Source organism: Tiliqua scincoides, chromosome 3, assembly GCF_035046505.1.
Source record: "Tiliqua scincoides isolate rTilSci1 chromosome 3, rTilSci1.hap2, whole genome shotgun sequence".
Classification (NCBI taxonomy): domain Eukaryota; kingdom Metazoa; phylum Chordata; class Lepidosauria; order Squamata; family Scincidae; genus Tiliqua; species Tiliqua scincoides.
Genome location: NC_089823.1, coordinates 172,771,042 through 172,790,588, shown reverse-complemented (window position 1 = coordinate 172,790,588; position 19,547 = coordinate 172,771,042). Strand labels below are relative to the sequence as shown.

The 19,547-nt window shown below is 45.0% G+C and overlaps 1 protein-coding gene across 1 annotated transcript; it reads right to left on the bottom strand.

The window, feature by feature from the left end:
- Nucleotides 1-7,404: 7,404 nt before the first annotated feature.
- Nucleotides 7,405-12,214, bottom strand: NKX1-2 (NK1 homeobox 2). Its single transcript, XM_066621442.1, has 3 exons — nt 11,704-12,214; nt 8,172-8,230; nt 7,405-7,911 (listed from the first exon to the last, which is right to left on the bottom strand). The coding sequence occupies exons 1-3, from the start codon at nt 12,212-12,214 to the stop codon at nt 7,405-7,407; spliced, it is 1,077 nt and encodes a 358-aa protein (XP_066477539.1).
- Nucleotides 12,215-19,547: the final 7,333 nt, after the last annotated feature.

Genomic DNA, 19,547 nt, shown 5'->3' with positions numbered 1-19,547 from the left:
AATCAATCAAGGCCAACTGAGACTCTGATGGACACCTGAGCTTCATTTGACCTTGATGGGACTTTGAATGGGCATGGACTGAAGAGATGGCTCACCTGAGCCTAATTTGGACTTAACAAGGGGCCAACAAGGTAGCTCACAGATGAGCTGGATTTTGGATTATGAGACATCCAAGGATAAAATTATTATTATTATTATTAACAGTATTTATATACCGCTTTTCAACTAAAAGTTCACAAAGTGGTTTACAGAGAAAAATCAAATAACTAAATGGCTCCCTGTCCCAAAAGGGCTCACAATCTAAAAAGGCAACTTCAGAAGGAGACAGAGCTACCCTGAGGTTACCTGACCCCAGACCTACAGGACAGACACATGGGAGAAGACAAACTGCCAGGACCCTGCTGGAGGACCCAGAAGGGAGGACTGCCAGGACCCTGCTGGAGAGGACACAGAGGAGGGACTCTGCGGCAGAAGACTGGGCTGTGCTTTGCAGACTGGATTGGATTTGGACTGGTGGCTTCAGACCTTTATGCACTGAGTTAAGTGGAGTTTTGGGGAGGGAAAGCCTCTGGACAATAGGACTTGCATGGAGCGTATGTGTTTGTAGCAATAAATTCTTGTTAATTGCTCAACTGATAAGGAGTTCTGTTCATTTCTTTGCACATCACAGCTGTTGTTCTTGGAAAAGGAGGGTGTTAATTAGCCAAAAAGTGGGCATTAGAAGGGAGTTGGAATATTTGGATGGGACAAGGTCCTGATCCACGGTTTGGGAACCATTGCTCTAGGGAGAGAAAATGATTTCTCAGTCATTTTACAGGTTTGAGGGTACAGCATAGCCACCTTATATACTGATTCCAGCAGCTTCCTCACACTTTAAGCTTCCTGCTTGAATCAGCATACGCTGCTATGCTATATCCCTAAAACACAAGCCAATCTAGCAAAACTGATGCCATTTTTTGATTCAGCACCCCAAATATATCCAAGAATTGGTCTAACTTTTAAGATAACAAAATATGTATAGGCCTGTGTAATAATCTGAGTGTTTTCATTCATCATATCCTTGTCTTACCTCTATGGCTTTTCTTCCAGACTCTGACCTTATTTAACTTCTCGGTGTCTTGCTTCTTGGCTCCTGCCAATCTGGCAATGTTTCATGGTGCAGAAATGACAACTGTGGACTTTGCTGATAAATCTTTCCCACTCCAACCCCACCCTCTGATAAATATGCTTCTGGAAAGCCATGTGATGTGTTAGAAATCCCCAGGTAACCTTTCTTCATGATGAATATAACAGATTACAAGACTATAAAATGTTATGCTGAGTCAGATTTATGGTGTTCAACCTCTCTATCCAGAGTACACATTTCTGATGGTATTCTTCTGAGGACAATGAGGGCCCAATCCTATCCAATTTTCCAGCAGCTATGCAGCCCCAAAGGAACAAACATTCCCTTACCTTGAGGAGACCTCTGTGACTCCCCCCCCCCCATGAAGCACATGCCTCATTGGCATGACTGCATTGGTGCTAGAAAGTTGAATAGGATTGGGCCCTGATGCAACATCTCCCTTCTCAGCAATGGATAGAATGGTAGGGGTTGTATCTTTACTATGGAGTTAGGGCTGTGCTCATAATTACCATTTTTTATTTTTTAATCAGGGTAAATGAGGGTACAGCACTGGAAGAAAACAGTTCATAACATCCTGTAACAGAAAAGTGAACATGAAGTGATCAGGTAACGGCAGAATAGGAAAGCTTCTGCTTGTAGCCATGTTGCTAGGCCTGAGTTACAAGGCCCAGCTGTAACCAACTTCTAATTAGTGCATACCAGGTCTGAGAGAACTATGGAGGCGGCTGTTTCACAGGGCCCTCAGATAAGGTACCAAGCTACTAAACTGGCTCCAAGGCCAACTTGATTAACAACAAGGTACAGCTGTGAACTTTTCAGGCTGGGGAGTCCACCATGAGCAAGGAGGCTTGTGGCACGTTCACCCCTAGAATGTTCGGCTAGATCCCAGTTCTAATTGGTGGATGAGTCAGGAGACCTATAAAGATGAAAGGAAAGAGCTTTCCTTTGTTACAGCTTTGTCTCTGGCTAAGGGGGCCTGAGCTTTGACCATTCTGACAAGATGGACCCACCTTGACTGTAGCAGGGATGGGTTAGACTGGAACTCTGAAAGAGTAAGGACTTTGGTGAGAGAGTTAGGAGTTGGCTTTCTATTGTTTTATTAGTACTGAGTATTGTATTGATACACTGCTCTACACCAGGGGTGTCCAAACATTTTGGCAGGAGGGCCACATCATCTCTCTGACACTGTGTTGGGGGCTGAGGAAAAAATGAATTAATTTACATTTAAAATTTGATTAAATTTACATAAATGAATTTGAGATAGACCTTACATGAATGACTGAAGGTCTTGGAGTAGCTCAAGGCCTATAAAAGGCCTTGAACAAAGCAAGGCTAGCCTTTCCTTCACTGCCACTGCTGCATCACAGGCATGAAACAGCAAGCAGTGGAGGGAGCCCTTGTCCCACAGCTCAGGTGAGAGATTGAACAGTCATCGTCATGCTGAGAAAAGTTGTATCAGGCCAGCATGAACTCCAGCAAGTCTCCAGAGGACCGAGGGCTGGATTGGGAGCCCCCGAGGGCCACAAGTGGCCCCCGGACCGGGGTTTGGGCACCCCTGCTCTACACTAAATTCTGAAATCTGTGACTGATACAGTGCCTATCCATATAACTATTTTTAAAACTGTATTCAATAAATCCTATCTATTACAACTGACTGGATTATTGGGATTGATGGAACAAGGGGGACTTGGTTGTGGGAGCTAATCCAGAGTGATTGGTGTGTAACCTGGAGACCCCAGTAACCTGCTCCAGGGTTCAAGCTGAGTCAGGGAGGCTCAGGTTGGAGCAGGGCTTCAAGGGGTTTACCAAATTGGCCTGACTACCAGGACTGAAAGTTCTGATGGTTAAAGAATAATTGGCACCTGAAACTGGAGAAGCCTGAGAGGTGTTAAGTGGCTAAGAGGGTTAAGGCCATTTAATTACCTCTAGGGGCAATAAACAGACTACATGGCCCTCAGGAGGGAGGTCGTGCAGCCAACAAGTGACCCTTGAAAAAAGAACCAAAGCAATCAAAATGAGTTTGCAAAATGGCAGGATATCTTCCTATGGAGGAAGGAGGAGGCTTGTTGGTGTTGCAACTTCTCTTCAAGCCTTTAGTCCTGCATACCATCACTTGGGAGTGACTTGCTTCTGTGAAAACTGCAAGGGATTGAGTTGCATAGGTTACATTTGCATTTTTCTGTATGTTGGAGTAGAGAGGCGTTTCACTTGTAAAATACATTTTAAAACAATTTTTAAGAACTCCTTAGGAGTTGAGAGAATACTGTGGGCTACAAGTGAGGAAGGAGGAGCTGTATTCTTCTTTGGTGAGATCATACAAAGTATTCAACTGGAGTGCTCCTCATACTCACCTTGAGCCCAGTCCTATCCAACTTTCCAGTGCCAATATAGCTGCAATACAGCTCCAAGGTAAGGGAACAAAAGGTCCCTGGCATTGAGGAGGCCTCAGTGACTGCCCCACCACCACAGGGTACAGCGCATGCCCTATTGGCATGGCTACATCAGTGCTAGAAACTTGAATAGGATTGGGCCCATAGCCATTTGATGAATATTTATATATTGCTTTTCTGTCAAAAGGAGGGAATTCTCAAAGCTATTTACAAAGCAAAGGAATAAGAAGATGGTTTCCTGTCCCCATTTCACATACAAAATGATACGCCCTTGAATTCATTATTAGTACCTTTGATGGTTTTGGAGAAGGAAACATTGTAGCAGGTACACTATGTCATGGCTACTGTGGAATATATTGTGCAGAATACCACATTGCAAAAGGACACAAGTATATTTTGATTCAATCCTACCAACAACATTCAATCACATATAAAGAACATTTTCTTTTTCAGCATGGATGCATGTATGTATGTAGGGAACCTGTAAATCAGCACTCATGAAATCTTTCCATAGGCCCAAAGTGACATCAGTGAAAGACTGCTCCAATGATCAGAACTGTTGGTTCTGATGCTATCTAAAGTGTGGCTTTCCACATGTTGCTATAAAGGTAAGTATGTTATCTTGCCTTTTTGTTAAAACAGATGGAGCAATTCCCCCCCCCTCCCCACACACACACAGCTTGGAACTGCTCTAGGTTACAAAGTTAACAAATAATCTGCAATATCTTAGATGCTATAAAAAAGAGTTCTGGTTCAATTTAAGTAACATCAGTCTTTTACCATCCCTGGAATTCTCTGAGAAATGGCTTCCACTCTTTCCACTTGTGCCTGCCACAAAAAAGTGAAAACGCATTTGACAAAGTGGAAAATAGAAAAGAGCTAATAAGGGCCAGTTTACACATTGCCTCAATCATTCAGCGGAAGCTGTGGAAACAACTTTTGTGACAGCTTCTCCTCTATGCTGCTTCCATCCTACATGGTACTGCTTCAGAGTCACATTATTCAGAATTGCATTATATGAAGTGTCCCTGTAAGTACCCTTCCCCTCAGCATTGGAGTCATTGAGGACAGCAAGGCAAAGTACCATTGCTGACCTGAATGGCTCTGAGCCTCTGACACTGGTCACTTACACCATATGTTATGGAATGTGCCTGCATTTCCCTGAAGTCCAGTCTGATAGTCAGAAATGACTGTGAATGGTTTGACTTCTTTTTGACAAGCTGCTGGGGAAAAAATGGGAAGTCTGAGGCAGCCTGGCACTGAAGGAAAACAAAAATGAAAAAGTTTAGTCCAAGCACATGGCTGGACCCATGTGGGCTGCCTTCCTCAAACAGGCACTAGTTATAGAATTCTGTTCTATATTATAAATAAAACTAATGAAGTACTGTGACTGTCAGCTATGAACCTCTCTGGACAGTTTGGATGAATCCTAATCTCTTGTCCTTAATGTATTTCGTAGTAGCTTGAAAAACTGAAATACTTTCTTGGTCCAGCAACTATCCAATAAAAGATCTCCAGGACTGTCCACTAGAGGGCACAGGGTTCATACTTGTTTTCAAAAGCCTTCAAGGAATAAGGATTAAATTTCTAGCTACTATGGAAAAAGATCAGAGGATTAGCTGAGTTAGAGCACAATCCTATGCTTTCATGACCATAAAGGCTAGGAAATGCAAATAGCTGGTGACATTTCTATACCAAGCTCAAATGTAGACAAGATAAGATGGTTGTGAATGGTAACCATTCTAATTTTGCATATATTTGAACTTTGCATAGAATGTCAGAGACCTTTACATTTCCTGCCCTTTTGGCCCCACTATTTACTCTGTGTGTGTGTGTGTGTGTGCGCGCGCGCGCGCGCGGGCACGCTCACATTACCAGCCACTCATGCCTCTGTAACTATAGTAGTGATTGGGCAGCAGTGCTTCCCCACCCCCAAGTAGCAGGTTGTTTAACCCTTGATGTACATAGCCTAATTTACCCTGTTAGTTTCACAAACCTCCAAAAATTGGGTTGCGAACCACTGGTGGGAAAATCTGATGACTATCTGTGTTCTAAAAAAAAAGAAAGAAAGAAAGAAAAGAGATAAACCAAGTTTGGTGCTAAGAAGAAACTGTCCACCCAACACAAGCTGTTTTACTTAAACACAAATATAAACAACAGAAGAGGTAATGAGTATATTTTTGAAAAGCCACTTGGGCAAACACTGGAACAGAATAGCGTACAGAAGGTAAGCAGGTCAGTAAGAGGTGGATCCTAAACAAAGAAAAAAATTGGCAGAAGAGTCTCCTTAGGAAAAGGCTTGGCTCCCAGAACAGCCAATTAGCAGAATTTTGTCTTTGGTTAGGAACAAAGGGGTTGGTAGTGCAACTGCAGATGTCACAATATGTTTACATTTTGAATACAGATCCCGTAACAGATTATCTTTCAAGGTTGCTTTATTTTGTGTGGCTAGGCTAGGCTAGGCTGTTTGTCCAGATGAATGCCAACTATGGCTTCCAAGTCAGAGATACATTGAGTTTCTGAACACGATATACAGAAGACTTGTCCTTTTTAGGCAAACCCTGCCCTTGGTAGGCACCTGTATGCCTTATGCTGGCAACTAAGCAGTGGGACAAAAAAGTACAAGGGCAGAAGCAAACCATGTGTGGCTTAAAAGTCTTCAACAAGCATGATTTATGTATCTTGACACTTAAACATTAAATTCAGGGTGGTACTTATGAAACATATACTGTATTTAGAACTACAGCACAAATTTGGTCTTGTATATAAGAAACATGTTTCTTGAGCCAACATGTTGTAGCTATTAGCTTTGATCTAGAACTGGGATTCCTATCCTTCCTCTAGTAGGACGCTTACTGGGAGACCTTAGGCCTCCCAGCCTAATCCACCTCACAGAATTATTGCGAAAATAGGAAGGGAAAAAGAACCAGAGCTGCTTGAAGGAAGGATGGGATACAAATGTGAGAAATAAATGACACTGCAACAGGACCAGCAGATCATGGGGCTGGACCACCATCTATAGAACTCAAACAATTGCTTCATCCAGTTCCACATGAGGTTAATGCTGCCCTCCGGTGGCTCCAGACTCACCCTATGGAAATTGTTCCTTGAAAATACAAGCTGGTATAGGAGAATGCACATTTATTAAAATACTGTCTCATTTCCGAGCTACATTCGATATATTTCTGCTATTACACTCATCCTTATTTCTGGCTACAAGTGAATTTCATTGTTGGAGCAGGGTGGTGCAATGTAGGTCCCAATCTTATGACCTGGTCCAGCTTATCTCACCCAACCTCACCAGGTTGGGTGAGGAAATGAAACAATAGTACCCTCATTCAGTGTGCATCACAAGGCAGGTCAAAGAAAATGGATTTCAAAAAGAAGGATTTCAGAAACCAGTTTTGCTCCCCTTACACTTAAATCCACAGCATTTTTTGTCCTCTTTCATATTTTACATTACCAGCAGTCATATAAATATCAAATATTGCTGTTTGTAAAAAAAGAAGAAGAAGAAGAAGCAGATCCATGTTCTTGAATTCAGAGTAACTTTGCTTTCAAGCTGTTTCACAAATTTAAATGAGCTGATGCAGTTCTGATCTTTCACAAGAAAAGTAAATGTTGGGGAGTTGGTCACTATTTTTCACATTTCCATTCCCATGGACAGATTTAAAAAAATAAAATAGAACTACCACTACATAGTCATGATCCAAGGCGTTTGGTTAGATTAGAGGGCATGCTCTTAAATATGATCTAGGAAAGCAGACCTGTTAGAAAATAGGGTGAAGACACAATTCCTAGAGATAGATTTTCCTTTCACTTTTAAACACAATAGGTTCCGCTCCTCTCCACTCCCAGGCAAATATGTCTAGAGGCCCTGCAAAGATTTTATAGATGAGGGGCATAAAAAGGGGCCAAATAGGTGGGGCTGAAAAGGGGGGGGAAAGGTCCCCCTCCTGCAGCCAGAGGTAGGGGAGCAGCTGCTTGAAAAAGGACATTGGCAGAAGCATAGGAGGGGAAAGTCTGGTAGGCCAAGGAACTGGAGCCTGGTGAGCCAGGGCTGCCTCCTCCTCCAGGGGGCAGCGTGTTGTTTCCGGGCTGTGCAGCACCATCTACCCCGGGGTTTTGTTTCTTCCACTTGGTCCTTCGGTTCTGGAACCAGATTTTGACCTGCGTCTCGGTCAGGCTGAGCGACAGGGCCAGGTTGAGGCGCTCGCAGACCGACAGGTATCTGGTGGCCCTGAACTTGTTCTCCAGAGCCACCAGCTGCTCATAAGTAAAGGCGGTCCGGGCTCTCCGGGGTTTGGCGCAGCTGGCCTCGGCCCGGCGCCGCTTGGACGATCGTGGAGAGCTGGGCTCGTCCAGGTCCGAGGAGGAGGAGGGAGGGAAGCCAGGCTCTTCCTTTCGTTCCACCGATACTGTCTCTGCTGCCTCCGGGGTGGCGGCGGCTGCTCCTTCGCTCTCTCTGTTTGCATCTGCGAGACACACAATGGGGTGACAGAATGAGACCGGCTGCCTCTCCCGGACACGTGCGCTCGCCTGATCGAGACTGACCCGCCTAATTGCTATTCTCCTCCCCGGAAGCGGATCCCCTCCACATGCATCTCTATCACTTTGTGCACAGATACATACATCGCATGTGCTGCCCAGGCAGCCGCAGGGAACGCAGGCTGGCTAGCGTTTGAAACTGGCTTTAGTTCAGACACTGCACGTGCTTCCCATGAATTTAATCTCTGGCCTTAGCCCCAGAGCCTGGCCTCAGGCAGTTTAGGGCCCAAGTCTATGCCTGTCTACTCAGAAGACTCATTACAGTCAATGGAGCCTACTGCCAGGAAAGCGTGGATAGGATTGCAGCCTCACAGCCCAATCCTATGCATGTCTATTTAGAAGTAAGCCCCATTTTAGTCAATGGACTTTACTCCCAGGAAAGTATGGATAGGATTGCAGCCTCACAGCCTAAAACTATGCATGTCTTCTCTGAAGTAAGTTCCATTTGAGTCAATGGAGGTTACTGCCAGGAAAGTATGGATAGGATTGCAGCCTCATAGCCCAATCCTCTGCATGTCTACTCAGAAGTAAATCCCTTTATAGTCAATTGCGCTTACTCCCAGTAAAATATAGATAGGATTGCAGCCTTAGTCCTGAATCATTTCCTAATACAGTATCATGTATCAGGAATATCCTGCTACAATAAAAAACATACACAAGATGCCCAAAGATTAGTCGTGAATATTTTTTTTAAGGTTTAAATTGTGTTTCTGAGTATATACAGAGTGCCTTCTCTCGGCCAGCCACCACACGTCTGGGGGGGGGGGAGGACTTCTAAGCATGTTTTTGAGCAGACACCTGTGTGCCCAACCTTCTGATCTTTCGGAATATGTAAGACTAGGATGACCAAATACAAAGGGGGACAAAGGGCCTATACCTTTAACCATTGTATAGAAGAGGGGATTTTGGCAGCTGCAGCTTTTTAAACCCTTCTGGGTTGAGCTACACCTGCCAGAATTCCCACTTCTATACAGTGGTTAAAGGCATAGGCACTCTTTCCCCCTTGGTATCTGGTCACCCTATGTAAGACTTGGGGTGAGCATTTTGGGAATGAAGCAACATTAGGTAAGGTTTACACTACCCTATGTAGGCATATCTACTCAGAAGTAAGTCCCATTCATTGCAATGGGACTTACCTCCAGTTAAAAGTGTATAAGGTTACAATCTTTATACTCCACTCCCACACTTTCCTGGAACTAAGCCTCATTGACTATAATGAGACTTACTGCTGAGTAGACATGCAGAGGATTGAGTTATGAGGCTGCAGTCCTATCCATACTTACCTGGGAGTAAGCCCCATTGACTGTAATGGAAGTTACTTCTGAGTAGGCATGCATAGAATTGGGCTGTCAGGCTGCAATCCTAACCACACTTACCTGGAAGGAAGCCCCACTGACAATAATGGAACTTACTTCTAAGTAGGCGTGCATAGGATTGGGCTCTGAGAACCTAATTTTGGGGAGCGGGGGAGAAGGATGTTTTTTAAAAAGTTCCTAAACTTTTTTTTAAGAAGTCAGCCCGCCTCCCCCGCCGCCACCCCGTTCTTTTTCCCATCTCCTTTCTGCCGCCGTCCTAATAGAGTTTCAGATTTGTGAAGGGGCGGATCGATAGATGTCATCTATTAAAGGTAAGTTTTAATCGAAGAATATTAGGATCAGACAGGAGGGGAAAAGAGGTTTGAAGTTGGTACCTGCAAGCTGTGGGAAGGAGATACGCAGGAGTCAGTAATAGGATATCGATCAAGGGGGGAGCGAAGGCATCCTCTTGTGGGGAGGCCACAGGAACAATTATCTCGCTTGTCCTTAGCCGAGCGCGTTCCCCCTGCCAATCAGGCCCGTCCGACCAGACAGAGACGAGAACAATTGCGGTGCACTTGCGCTTCTCCCCCCTGCGGCTCTGCCAGGGGGACACAGCTCTGCGAACAGCGCTTCCCTTTCCCCCTCCCCCGCAACTTCTTCAAGGGAAACATCGCAGGGCTCCAGGACTCTGCTCCCCATCACTCCAGGACAGGGCTTGATCACTCATGGTGGGACCCATCAGCGGACTTTGGCTGCAAGCCTATCCACACTTACTGGGAGCAAGCCCCATTGCAAGCCCCAATGGAACTTACTTCTGAGTAGACATGCATAGGGTTGGGTGGGAGGCTGCAATCCTAGCCACACTTACCTGGGAGCAAGCCCCATTGACTATAATGGGACTTCCTTCTCAGTAGGCATGCATAGGCTTTAGGCTCTTTCTCCCGAATCAGCCACAGCGGGAGGGAGGCATGTGTGCATAACAGCCCAATCTATGCATGTCTACTCAGAAGTAAGTTCCATCATAGTCAATGAGGTTTACTCCCAGTTAAGTGTGCATAGGATTGCAATCCCAATCGCCCAAAGAGCCAGGATGGTGTAGTGGTTCAGGAGTTAGACCTGGAAGATCCAGGTTTAAATCCCAGCTCAGCCATGAAGCTTCCTGGATGACCTTGGGCCAGTCACTCTCTCTCAGCCTCACCTACCTCACAGGGTTGTTGTGAGGACAAAAGGAAGGAAAGAACCATGTACCTGAGCTCCTTGGAGGAAGGGTGGCATAAATATGGGGGGGGGGAACTAAAGCGCCATTCGTCTGTCAGTGAGATGCCCACTAATCACCACTACCACCAGCAGCAGCCTACGCAAGCCTTCCGTGCCTTTAAGAGAGCAGGCGGTGAGAAAAGCTAGACTTTTTTCAGCTTCGCCTGCTGAATTTCCGCCTGCCCATCGCCAAGCGCTTAGGGTTGTCAGAGCTCTGCGGGGACAAGAGCAGCATAAAAGTTTACAGTCCTGACAGTGAGAGCGGGCAGATGATTTCCCACATCGCCTTTGTTTAAAAAAAAAAATGATTGGGAGTGTTTGAAGACTTGCTCACCAGCAAAGTTTAAATTCAGTACAGGAAAGCAAATGCAGGTAGGTTTGTTTGACAGTCTTTTGCGGGCTAACAGCCCAATCCTATGCAGTTCTACTCAAAAGTAAGTTCCATTCTGTTCAATGAGTGCATAGGATTGTAGGTTGCAATGCTATCCATGGATGTAATACCCATTGACTACAAGGGGACTTACTTCTGAGTAGACATGCATAGGCTTGGGCTCTCAGGCTGCAATCCTATCCACACTTACCTGGGAGTAAACCCTATTTATTATCATGGGACTGCCTTCTGAGTGGACCTGCATAGGCTTGGGCTCTCAGGCTGCAAACCTATCCACACTTACCTGAGAGTAAGCCTCATTTATTGTAATAGCACTTACTTCTGAGTAGACATGCCTGGGCTTGGGCTCTAATTCCACACACTGAAGGGAAGCTCATTCCAGCTGAGCATACTGTTCACAAAGCCCAGTTGGCAGGGCAGCGTGAGAGCATGCCCTGGGCTCTAAAATAATGCCTCGCGACAGCAGTAGCCACGCCACAGAGTCCCATAAGCCATCCTGAGATTAAGTGGTTCGTGGATCGCAGCCTTAGGGAGCGATCCATGCGGCTGCGCTGGCGAAGCCCATTCAAACAGCTAGCAGGATGTCTGGTGGCCACATCTGGAAGCGCCGTGCCTGGAAGGAATGAAAGGGGGGCGAACTTGGGAAACAAAAAGGACATCAGTGGCCCGAGAGGACCAGAACGCATCGCCTACCATGATACTCCTCGGGCTTCCTCCTCCTGTCTAGTTCAACTCTTCCCAAACTTTTCTCCTGCTGTCCCGCGTGGGCGAGGCTGTCCCTTCTCCCTGTGGCAGGCGCAGGATGGCTTTTCCGGGTGAATTTCTGAGGATCCAGGATGTCTAGGATGGAGAAGGAGATCTTGGTGTGGACGGGGGCCCCTTTGGCCCCACTGCCCTGACAGTCCAGCATCCCCCCCTCCAAGCTCCGGGCAGATCTGCTGCGAGGGCCCAGGGGGTGCGCAGCCGGTGCACGGCCAGGTGGACCGCCAGCTCTGCTCGTGGGAAGACGCGGGGCTGGATCCCGGGGGGGAAGCTGTCCATAAGAGGAAGCGGGAGGGTCTCCCTTCGAGGCAGCGAGATCGTGGACTTGGAGGATGCGCTTCGACAGGGAAGGGGATTCTCTGCGTGGCGAGGGGGAGGGTCCAGGCTTGACAAGCGACAGGGGCTGCGATTGGAAGGAAGGGACCGGCGAGTGACCTACCATTGGCACGGTCCTTTTTCTCTCCGCCTGCCCAAGCACGTGGAGAGGAGCACAAGCACAGGAGACGGTCTTGGAATCGATGGGGATCGCAGCCTCTCCACTCCCGCCCCTGTCCAGCTTTAGGGTAGGAAGAGGTCATCGTGAAACATGTTTCCTATAACAAATGAACCACAAGGGGCAAAGGGGGGGGTATAGAAGAGAATTTCAGCAGGTGTAGCTTGTCATCTGTGGGATGACAAGCTGCACCTGCTGCAATTCTCTCTTCTATACACATGTTAAAGGTCCAGCATCCCTAAAGTTGAAAGTCTGAGCGCCCCTGGTCTAAGACATTAGCACCAAGGTGGTATGAATCATGTTTGAAAGCAATTTTCCTTGGTTTTGCACATCTATCCGATTAGTTACATGGTCTGGATCAGGTGAAGGGGGAAATGAACTTAAACAAGAATATAAGAAAAGTTTTGCTGGAACAAGCCAGCCCACCATCCTGTTTCCCAACCAGATACCTTTGGGAAGCCAGAGATTATAGTATACCTCTCTACCACCATTGCTTCCCTGAAACTGGTATTCAGATGCATAGTATACTTCTGCTGAACCTGGAGGTAGCATATAGCCATCACAGGATAAGGGATTCTTACCAGGAGCCCTTAAGGGACAGGGTAACATTTACTTATTTATGATTTCTAAGCAAACTGCTCTGTGAACTTTTTAAAATTGAAAAGTGGTATATAAATATTTCTAATAGTATTACAATAATATTAGAGCCAATATGATGTAGTGCAGTGTTTCTCAAACTGGGTCGGGACCCACTAGGTGGGTTGTCAACCAATTTCAGGTGGGTTCCCATTCATTTCAATATTTTATTTTTAATATATCAGACTTGATGCTCCCACGGTATATGACCGCATCTCCGAAAAGGTGACACATCTGTACTTTTAACAGGCAACTATGTATGTGCTTTTAACAATGACAGTAACCGGGACTTACTCCTGGGTAAGTGTGAGTAAGATGGCAGCCTAGAATTGTTAAAAATTTTCCTGCTTGATGATGCCACTTCTGGTCACAACATCACTTCCGGTGGGTCCTGACAGATTCTCATTCTAAAAAGTGGGTCGTGGTGCTAAAAGTTTGAGAACCACTGATGTAGTGGTTTGGGAGTTGGGCTTAGACCTGGAAGATCTGGGTTCAAATCCCTGCACAGTCAAGGAGCTCCTGGGGACCTGGAAGATGAAGCCAAGTCACTATCTCTCAGTCTCACCTACTGCACAGGGTTGCTGTGAGGAAAAAAGGTGGGAACTGTGTATACCACCCTGAGCTCCTTGGAGGAAAGGTGATATAAAAATGTGATAGATGGATTAATCTGCCCAAATATTTAAACATTTTAAAAATTCAAGGACAAATACCAGAAATCCAAAAGGGATTTTTTAAGGAAAATATAGATGATGGATGAATTCGCAAACCTTACTGTTTTGTGCTGGATTATATAATCTTGAATTATTCTAACTTTATTTCAAAATCTGCATTTCCTTCACCATCTGCATTCCCTTTCAGTCATACTACAACACTTTGAAAAAAAGGGTACTGTCACTCTTGTTTTACATATGAAAAACCCAAGGCTGAGAAAGGGCCATGTTTGAAGCCACCCAGAGAGCAGTTTTGATCTCCCATGAATTTTGGAAACTTGTTCTCCTCCAGATCATGTTTCCCCAACAGTGCTGGTAGCAGTTTACAGGGAGGGCAGTGTCTCCCATGGTTTCCTCAGCTATAGACCTTCCCCCTGTCTACAAACCAAATTTGCAATAGAAGGGAGGCCCTATTTTGAAATTACCATACAGTAACCCCAGCAGTAAAATACACCAATTGTGAATTCGCATTGTAGTTTGCAAAGTTAGGTGGGCTGAGACCTCCAGACTTTGAAAGAGCAAGGAATTTCAGAGAGCTCCAGTGATCTGCAGTTTAGAAACATAACTCTTTACCCCCCCCCCCAACAAGTTACAATGCATGTTGTAACAGCAGCTTGCCATTTTTTGAAAAAGCAAATGAGAAGGTTTTCAAAGCATACGATAATGGAAACAGGATTAGGAAATGAATGATTATTCCTCATTCCACTTCTTTGGTAAGAAACAATGGGTTAATAATTAATATTGTTAGCAGGTATAGAATGGGACAAGGAGGGGGGAAAGAATCTAATTGCATTTTAGACCTCCTGTGCCCAACTAGTGTAAATTAGCCTTTTAAAACCATATTCCTTTAGCATTTCACATTCAAAAACACATTTCCAAGCTGCCCTCTGAAACTCTCAGTACTGCAAGCCATCTGTTATTTGGGACCTTTACCTTTATTATCTTTAGTGCAGTGTATCCCAGACTATGGGTTGAGACCCATCAGTAGGTTGTGATTGTTGGTGGGTCAGGAAAGGAAGCTGGTAGCTGATAGCTAAACAAGGAAAATGTATTGAGCTCTATGGAAAGTGAAACTGAGCCACATGTGTGTGTGTACTCAGTAGGCAAATATGTAGGCAAATTTGCCTCAGTTCACTTCAAAGGGCAGGCTGAGAGGAACACAGAGCTACCAGAATGGTCCCAATCTGATTAACACAGGCCTCCAAAAACACTTGAGAAGGAAGTCTCCCCCCCCCCCCCAAAGCCGACAGGGAAACTATATTGAGCTCTAAGAAAGTGGAACTGAGTAAGCTCACAAGAAAGCAAATATGCCTTGGCTCCTATTGAAGACAAGGTGAAAGGGAATGCAAGGCCACCAGAATGGTCCCAATCCAATGAACATGGAGTTCAAAAAATGCTCCAGATTTCCCCCCACCCCCCCAATCATAGCAAAAAGGATAAAAACAGGTTTGAGCAGCTGGTAAGGTGGAACTTTTTTTAAAGTTATGTGAAGCTAAGTGGGTCCCAACAGAGCATCATTTTAGAAAGTGGGTCCCAGTGCTAAAAAGTTTGGGAACCACTGCTTTAGTGTGAATAAAGCAGCCATTTTCAACCTTTTTCAGGTCACGGCACACTGACAAGGCACTAAAGTTGTCAAGGCACACTACTAGTTTTTAATTAGATTATTATGTTACAATTAATTTAATTAATATAACTAAAGGCACAAGCCTAACCAGGTCTACTCAGAAGTAAGTCCTATTTTGTTCAGTGGGGCTTACTCTCAGGAAAGCGTGGTTAGGATTGTAGCCATTGACTCTGGACTTTGGAAGGTGGGGAGGGGCAGTAAAAGGGGTTAACTGCAATTATGATGGGGGGATGTGTGTGCAGGAGGGGGAAGGAAAGCATCACTTGCCTGCTCATTTATTCAAGAAAGAGTGTGACCAAGCCTTTGTACATCTACTCAGAAGTAAGCCCCATTATAGTCAATGGGGCTTACTCCTAGGTAAGTGTGGATAGGATTGTGGCCCATACCCTTAAAGCCAAAGCCTTGCCAGGGGAGGCAACGCAGGCAGGGTCACTTTGGAGCATTGCTGGCAAAGAAAAAGGTCTCTCCAGGATCCTTTCCAGCCAGCTGCTTCTGGCTCCATTCCTGCTTCCACCTTCAGGCTCGCCCTCACTCCCTCCATGTTGCCCGCTCTTGCAGGCTTCTCTGGCTGGCTGCCCAATCAGCACTCAGGGCAGGCAACAGCAGGAGCGTCCAAGCCTGTGCCGCAGTGCTCCCAGCCACTTCTGCGTGGTCAGCTGCTGCCGCCACCGCCTGACTCCTTGACCCCATGTCACACCTGAGGCAGCCTCATGGCACACCAGTGTGTCATGGCACAGCGGTTGAAAACCGCTGGTATAAAGCATCATATAACAAAATAGGCCAACATGATAGTGATCTAGGAGAAGCACTACTTCCAATTCAGGAGATTAATTACAGTCACATTACTTTGATTAGAATTATTAATGTTCTTATGGCCCAATCCTATCTGGGCCTTGCACTGCTGGAACTCATGTTCCAGCAACACAAGGTTATTTGCAACAGCGTGAAAGCTAGGCTGCTATCGAATGCTTCTGGGCCACTGCCACAAATGAGCAGAGAAGCAGCTTATGTGTCAGCAGTTTCCAAAGGCTCTCCTGCTCTTGATAAGTTGGCAATGGGGACATGTTGTGGGCAGGGAGAGGAAGGGAAGCTTTAGGGTGGAGAAGAGAAATTGGAGAGGTGTGCTCTGCAGGGGCACTGGCAGGAAGGCCAGAGCCTTCCTGTATGCATCAGTGGATCACCCAGGACCCATTGATGGGGGTATGTTGTTGGGACAGGGTGGGGGGAGGGTGGTATTGGGATATGTTCAATGGCAGTGGTGGCCACCAAATCCTACCCCTTCCCACTGTGCAGGTCCATGTGGACTTGCATCCGTGATTTTGCTGGTGCATGTCCAAATAGACCCTTCCCATGCTTATCCAGAGGAAACCTCTGCTACTGCCCTTTCACAGAATACAGTGATAGCCATTTTGGCACAGCTGCATCATTGAGGAATAGGATTGGGTCCTGAGACTCTAATTTCAGACCTTCAAATGATTTATCCCTTGATGTCTACATATGCAATACATAAAGCACTTAAACCAGAGTATTTGGGTTGGCCCATTAACATCATTAAGGGCTAAGCAAATGTTAATCTAATAGGAAGGATTAATGAGTGTGTGAATCAGACTACAGCAAGTCCTCATATCAAGTTGTTGATAGATTCTTGGAAACTGCAACTTTAAGTAAAGCGACTTATAATGAACCAATTTTACCATTTGCTGATTGATATCCATAAACAAGAGTTATTCCTACAGCATATTACTGATTATGAAAACTTCAAAAAACTTCTAAATAAAGACCCAAAACACTTAAACATTTAAATAAATGTGAGCTCTGCAGGCTGGAGAAAAGCGATTCAGACATGGAGAGAACTTGCAAGCTCCACACAGACAGTGGCCCCAGCCAGGAATCAATTTTTTTCCCCTCATAAATTTTATAAATAAATTTAAAACAACTTTAAGGGCCCAGTCCCATCCAACTCTCCAGCATCAATGCACTCTGAGGTAAGGTGCATCTCCCACAGCAGGATGCAACAGACAACCCGATGGCACTGTGGCATCAGCACTAGAAAGTTGGGTAGGACTGGGCCCTAAGTGATGACTTACTCTCCTTGATTACATAGGGAAACACACATTTTGTTTCCTTAAACTTTACACCAATTCCTGGGTATATTTGGGGTACCGATTCCAAAAATGGCATCCGTTTTGCCCTATCACATCTAGTTTTGGAGACATGGCATAACCTCTTTAGTGAATGGTTCAAGCAGCATCCGCATGAGGAAACCTACACCATGGCTTCCTCATGAGGAAGCTGCTTGAACCATTCACTAATGAGGCTACACTATATCTCCAAAACTAGATGGGATAGGGCAAAACGGATGCCATTTTTGGAATCGGCACCCCAAATTCATATCACATCATCATAAAGTTTGGGAAAAACTTTTCTGACCCTCAATTTTGTAGGCCTGTGTTACCAGTGCAATTCTATGCATTACTCAGAAGTTAGTTCACAAATGGAACTTTCTCTCAGGCAACTGTGTAGGATTGCAACTTTAATATTCTATTTCTCTGCCTCCTCTCTCCTTGGTCATTGCTATCTCTACCCTTTTTTTTCCTTTCAGTTCAATTCTATGCAGAATTCTGAGTATATAAGCTCACTGAAATTATTGGTCCAATCCTATCCAATTTTTCAGGGCTGGTGCAGCTATACCAATGGGGCATGCGCTGCATCCTGCGATGGAGGGACAGTCACATAGGCCTCGTAAAGGTATGGAAACATTTGTTTCCTTACCTCTGGGCTGCATTGTGGTTGCACCGGAGCTAGAAAGTTGGATAGGATTGGGCCCCAAGGCAGCAGTTCTCAAACTGTGGGTCCAGGACCCACCAGTGGGTCTCAACCCAAGCGTTAACCAATTTCTGCCCAGCCCACAGGTGTACACATTTGATCCCTGTGCATATATGCAACGTTGGGCAGAAATTGTTTAAACTACCATTTTAAGGAGGGAAGGAAGCACTGCAGCTCAATCATGATTAGAGCCACAGAGGCTTGAATGGCTGGCAAAGTGAAACTTTTTTTAGATAGGTCCAAATGCTAAAAAACGTGGGAACCACTGGACTCAGGTATGCATAATTCTGTGTCATATAGTGAGCAGCCAGATCTCCACCCAGGTAGAACTCATGTTTTGAGAAGTGAGGAAAGCATTATCAGCATATTCAAGGGGAAGGACCACTCTTGCAAGAAAGCACTAATGTGCTACTTGCCTGTTCACTGTTTTACAAGTGCTGGTACAATTAATGTTTCAGTAGTTAGCGTTATGCGCGTTCAGGGTATCTGAACCACCAGGCTATAACATCATGAATGGTAAGAATTATATTATGGATAATTATATTGTCTTCTAAAAACAGATAAAAAAGAAACATAGGAGAAGATGTGTTACCATGTCCAGCACTGTCAATCAGAAACAAAGGAAAACAGTACTGTACAGTGAAAACAAAGACACAATTATATGAAGACACATCTCTGTTCCTCAGCCAGGACAGACCATAAGCAGAGAATGTGATTCACTGATAAAAGATTTTGGACAGTGACATAAATATTGTCTGTGGGAATAATCTCACAAACCATTATTTATCAGGCAGTAGATATTAGTCTTCTCCCTGGGGTAGATTCTGCCACCATTACTCATGTTGAAAAGCACCTTACACGGCAATTGGTCCCATTGAAATGAATTATGGCTTAGTACTGTGCATAGGTGTGCTTTTGTTGTGGCCAAATATGAAGAAAATAAATAAAAATTGGAAAAATCACCAGAAGTCAGTAACCAAATCTGACCCTGCATGGTGCACATTTCGAAAATATGTTTCTGCAGGAGTGTGTTAAAAGGGTCAGATAAACTAAGGCTGCAATCCTAACCACACTTTCCTGAGAGCAAGTCCCACTGAGCAAAATATGACTTACTTCTGAGTAGACCTGGTTAGGATTGTGCCCTAAATTACAGATATTTTTAAAAGTTCTATAACACATGGCATTGCTTTAGAGTTTAATATATTTCCAGGCACTGTGATTCAATGGGTAACTCTGGATGCAAAAGTCATTTAACTTTTGATTTCATAAAGTTCCCATATGAGTCGGGGCTTTGCTTTTTAAAAACCAAACATATTCAAGTTTGTCTGGATTCTCCTTTGTCTCAAAACAGCCCCAAGCATGATATGAAGATGCTTATTTTGAAAGGAAAAGGTGTCCCAATTGATACATGTGCCATTGAAGACTATGTTGTGAATTTACTGTAATCTTTATTCTAGCTGACTGGGTTTTAAGAGACAAAACAGAT

Bases quoted from the DNA above. Each gene is read 5' to 3' on its own strand.
- NKX1-2 (XM_066621442.1), bottom strand. From the start codon at position 12,214: ATGGTAGGTCACTCGCCGGTCCCTTCCTTCCAATCGCAGCCCCTGTCG. The intron at 8,231-11,703 runs GTAGGCGATGCG...ATTCATGGGAAG, and splicing joins GAAGCCCGAGGAGTATCATG to CACGTGCAGTGTCTGAACTA. The intron at 7,912-8,171 runs GCTGCCTGGGCA...CGAAAGGAAGAG, and splicing joins GCCAGCCTGCGTTCCCTGCG to CCTGGCTTCCCTCCCTCCTC.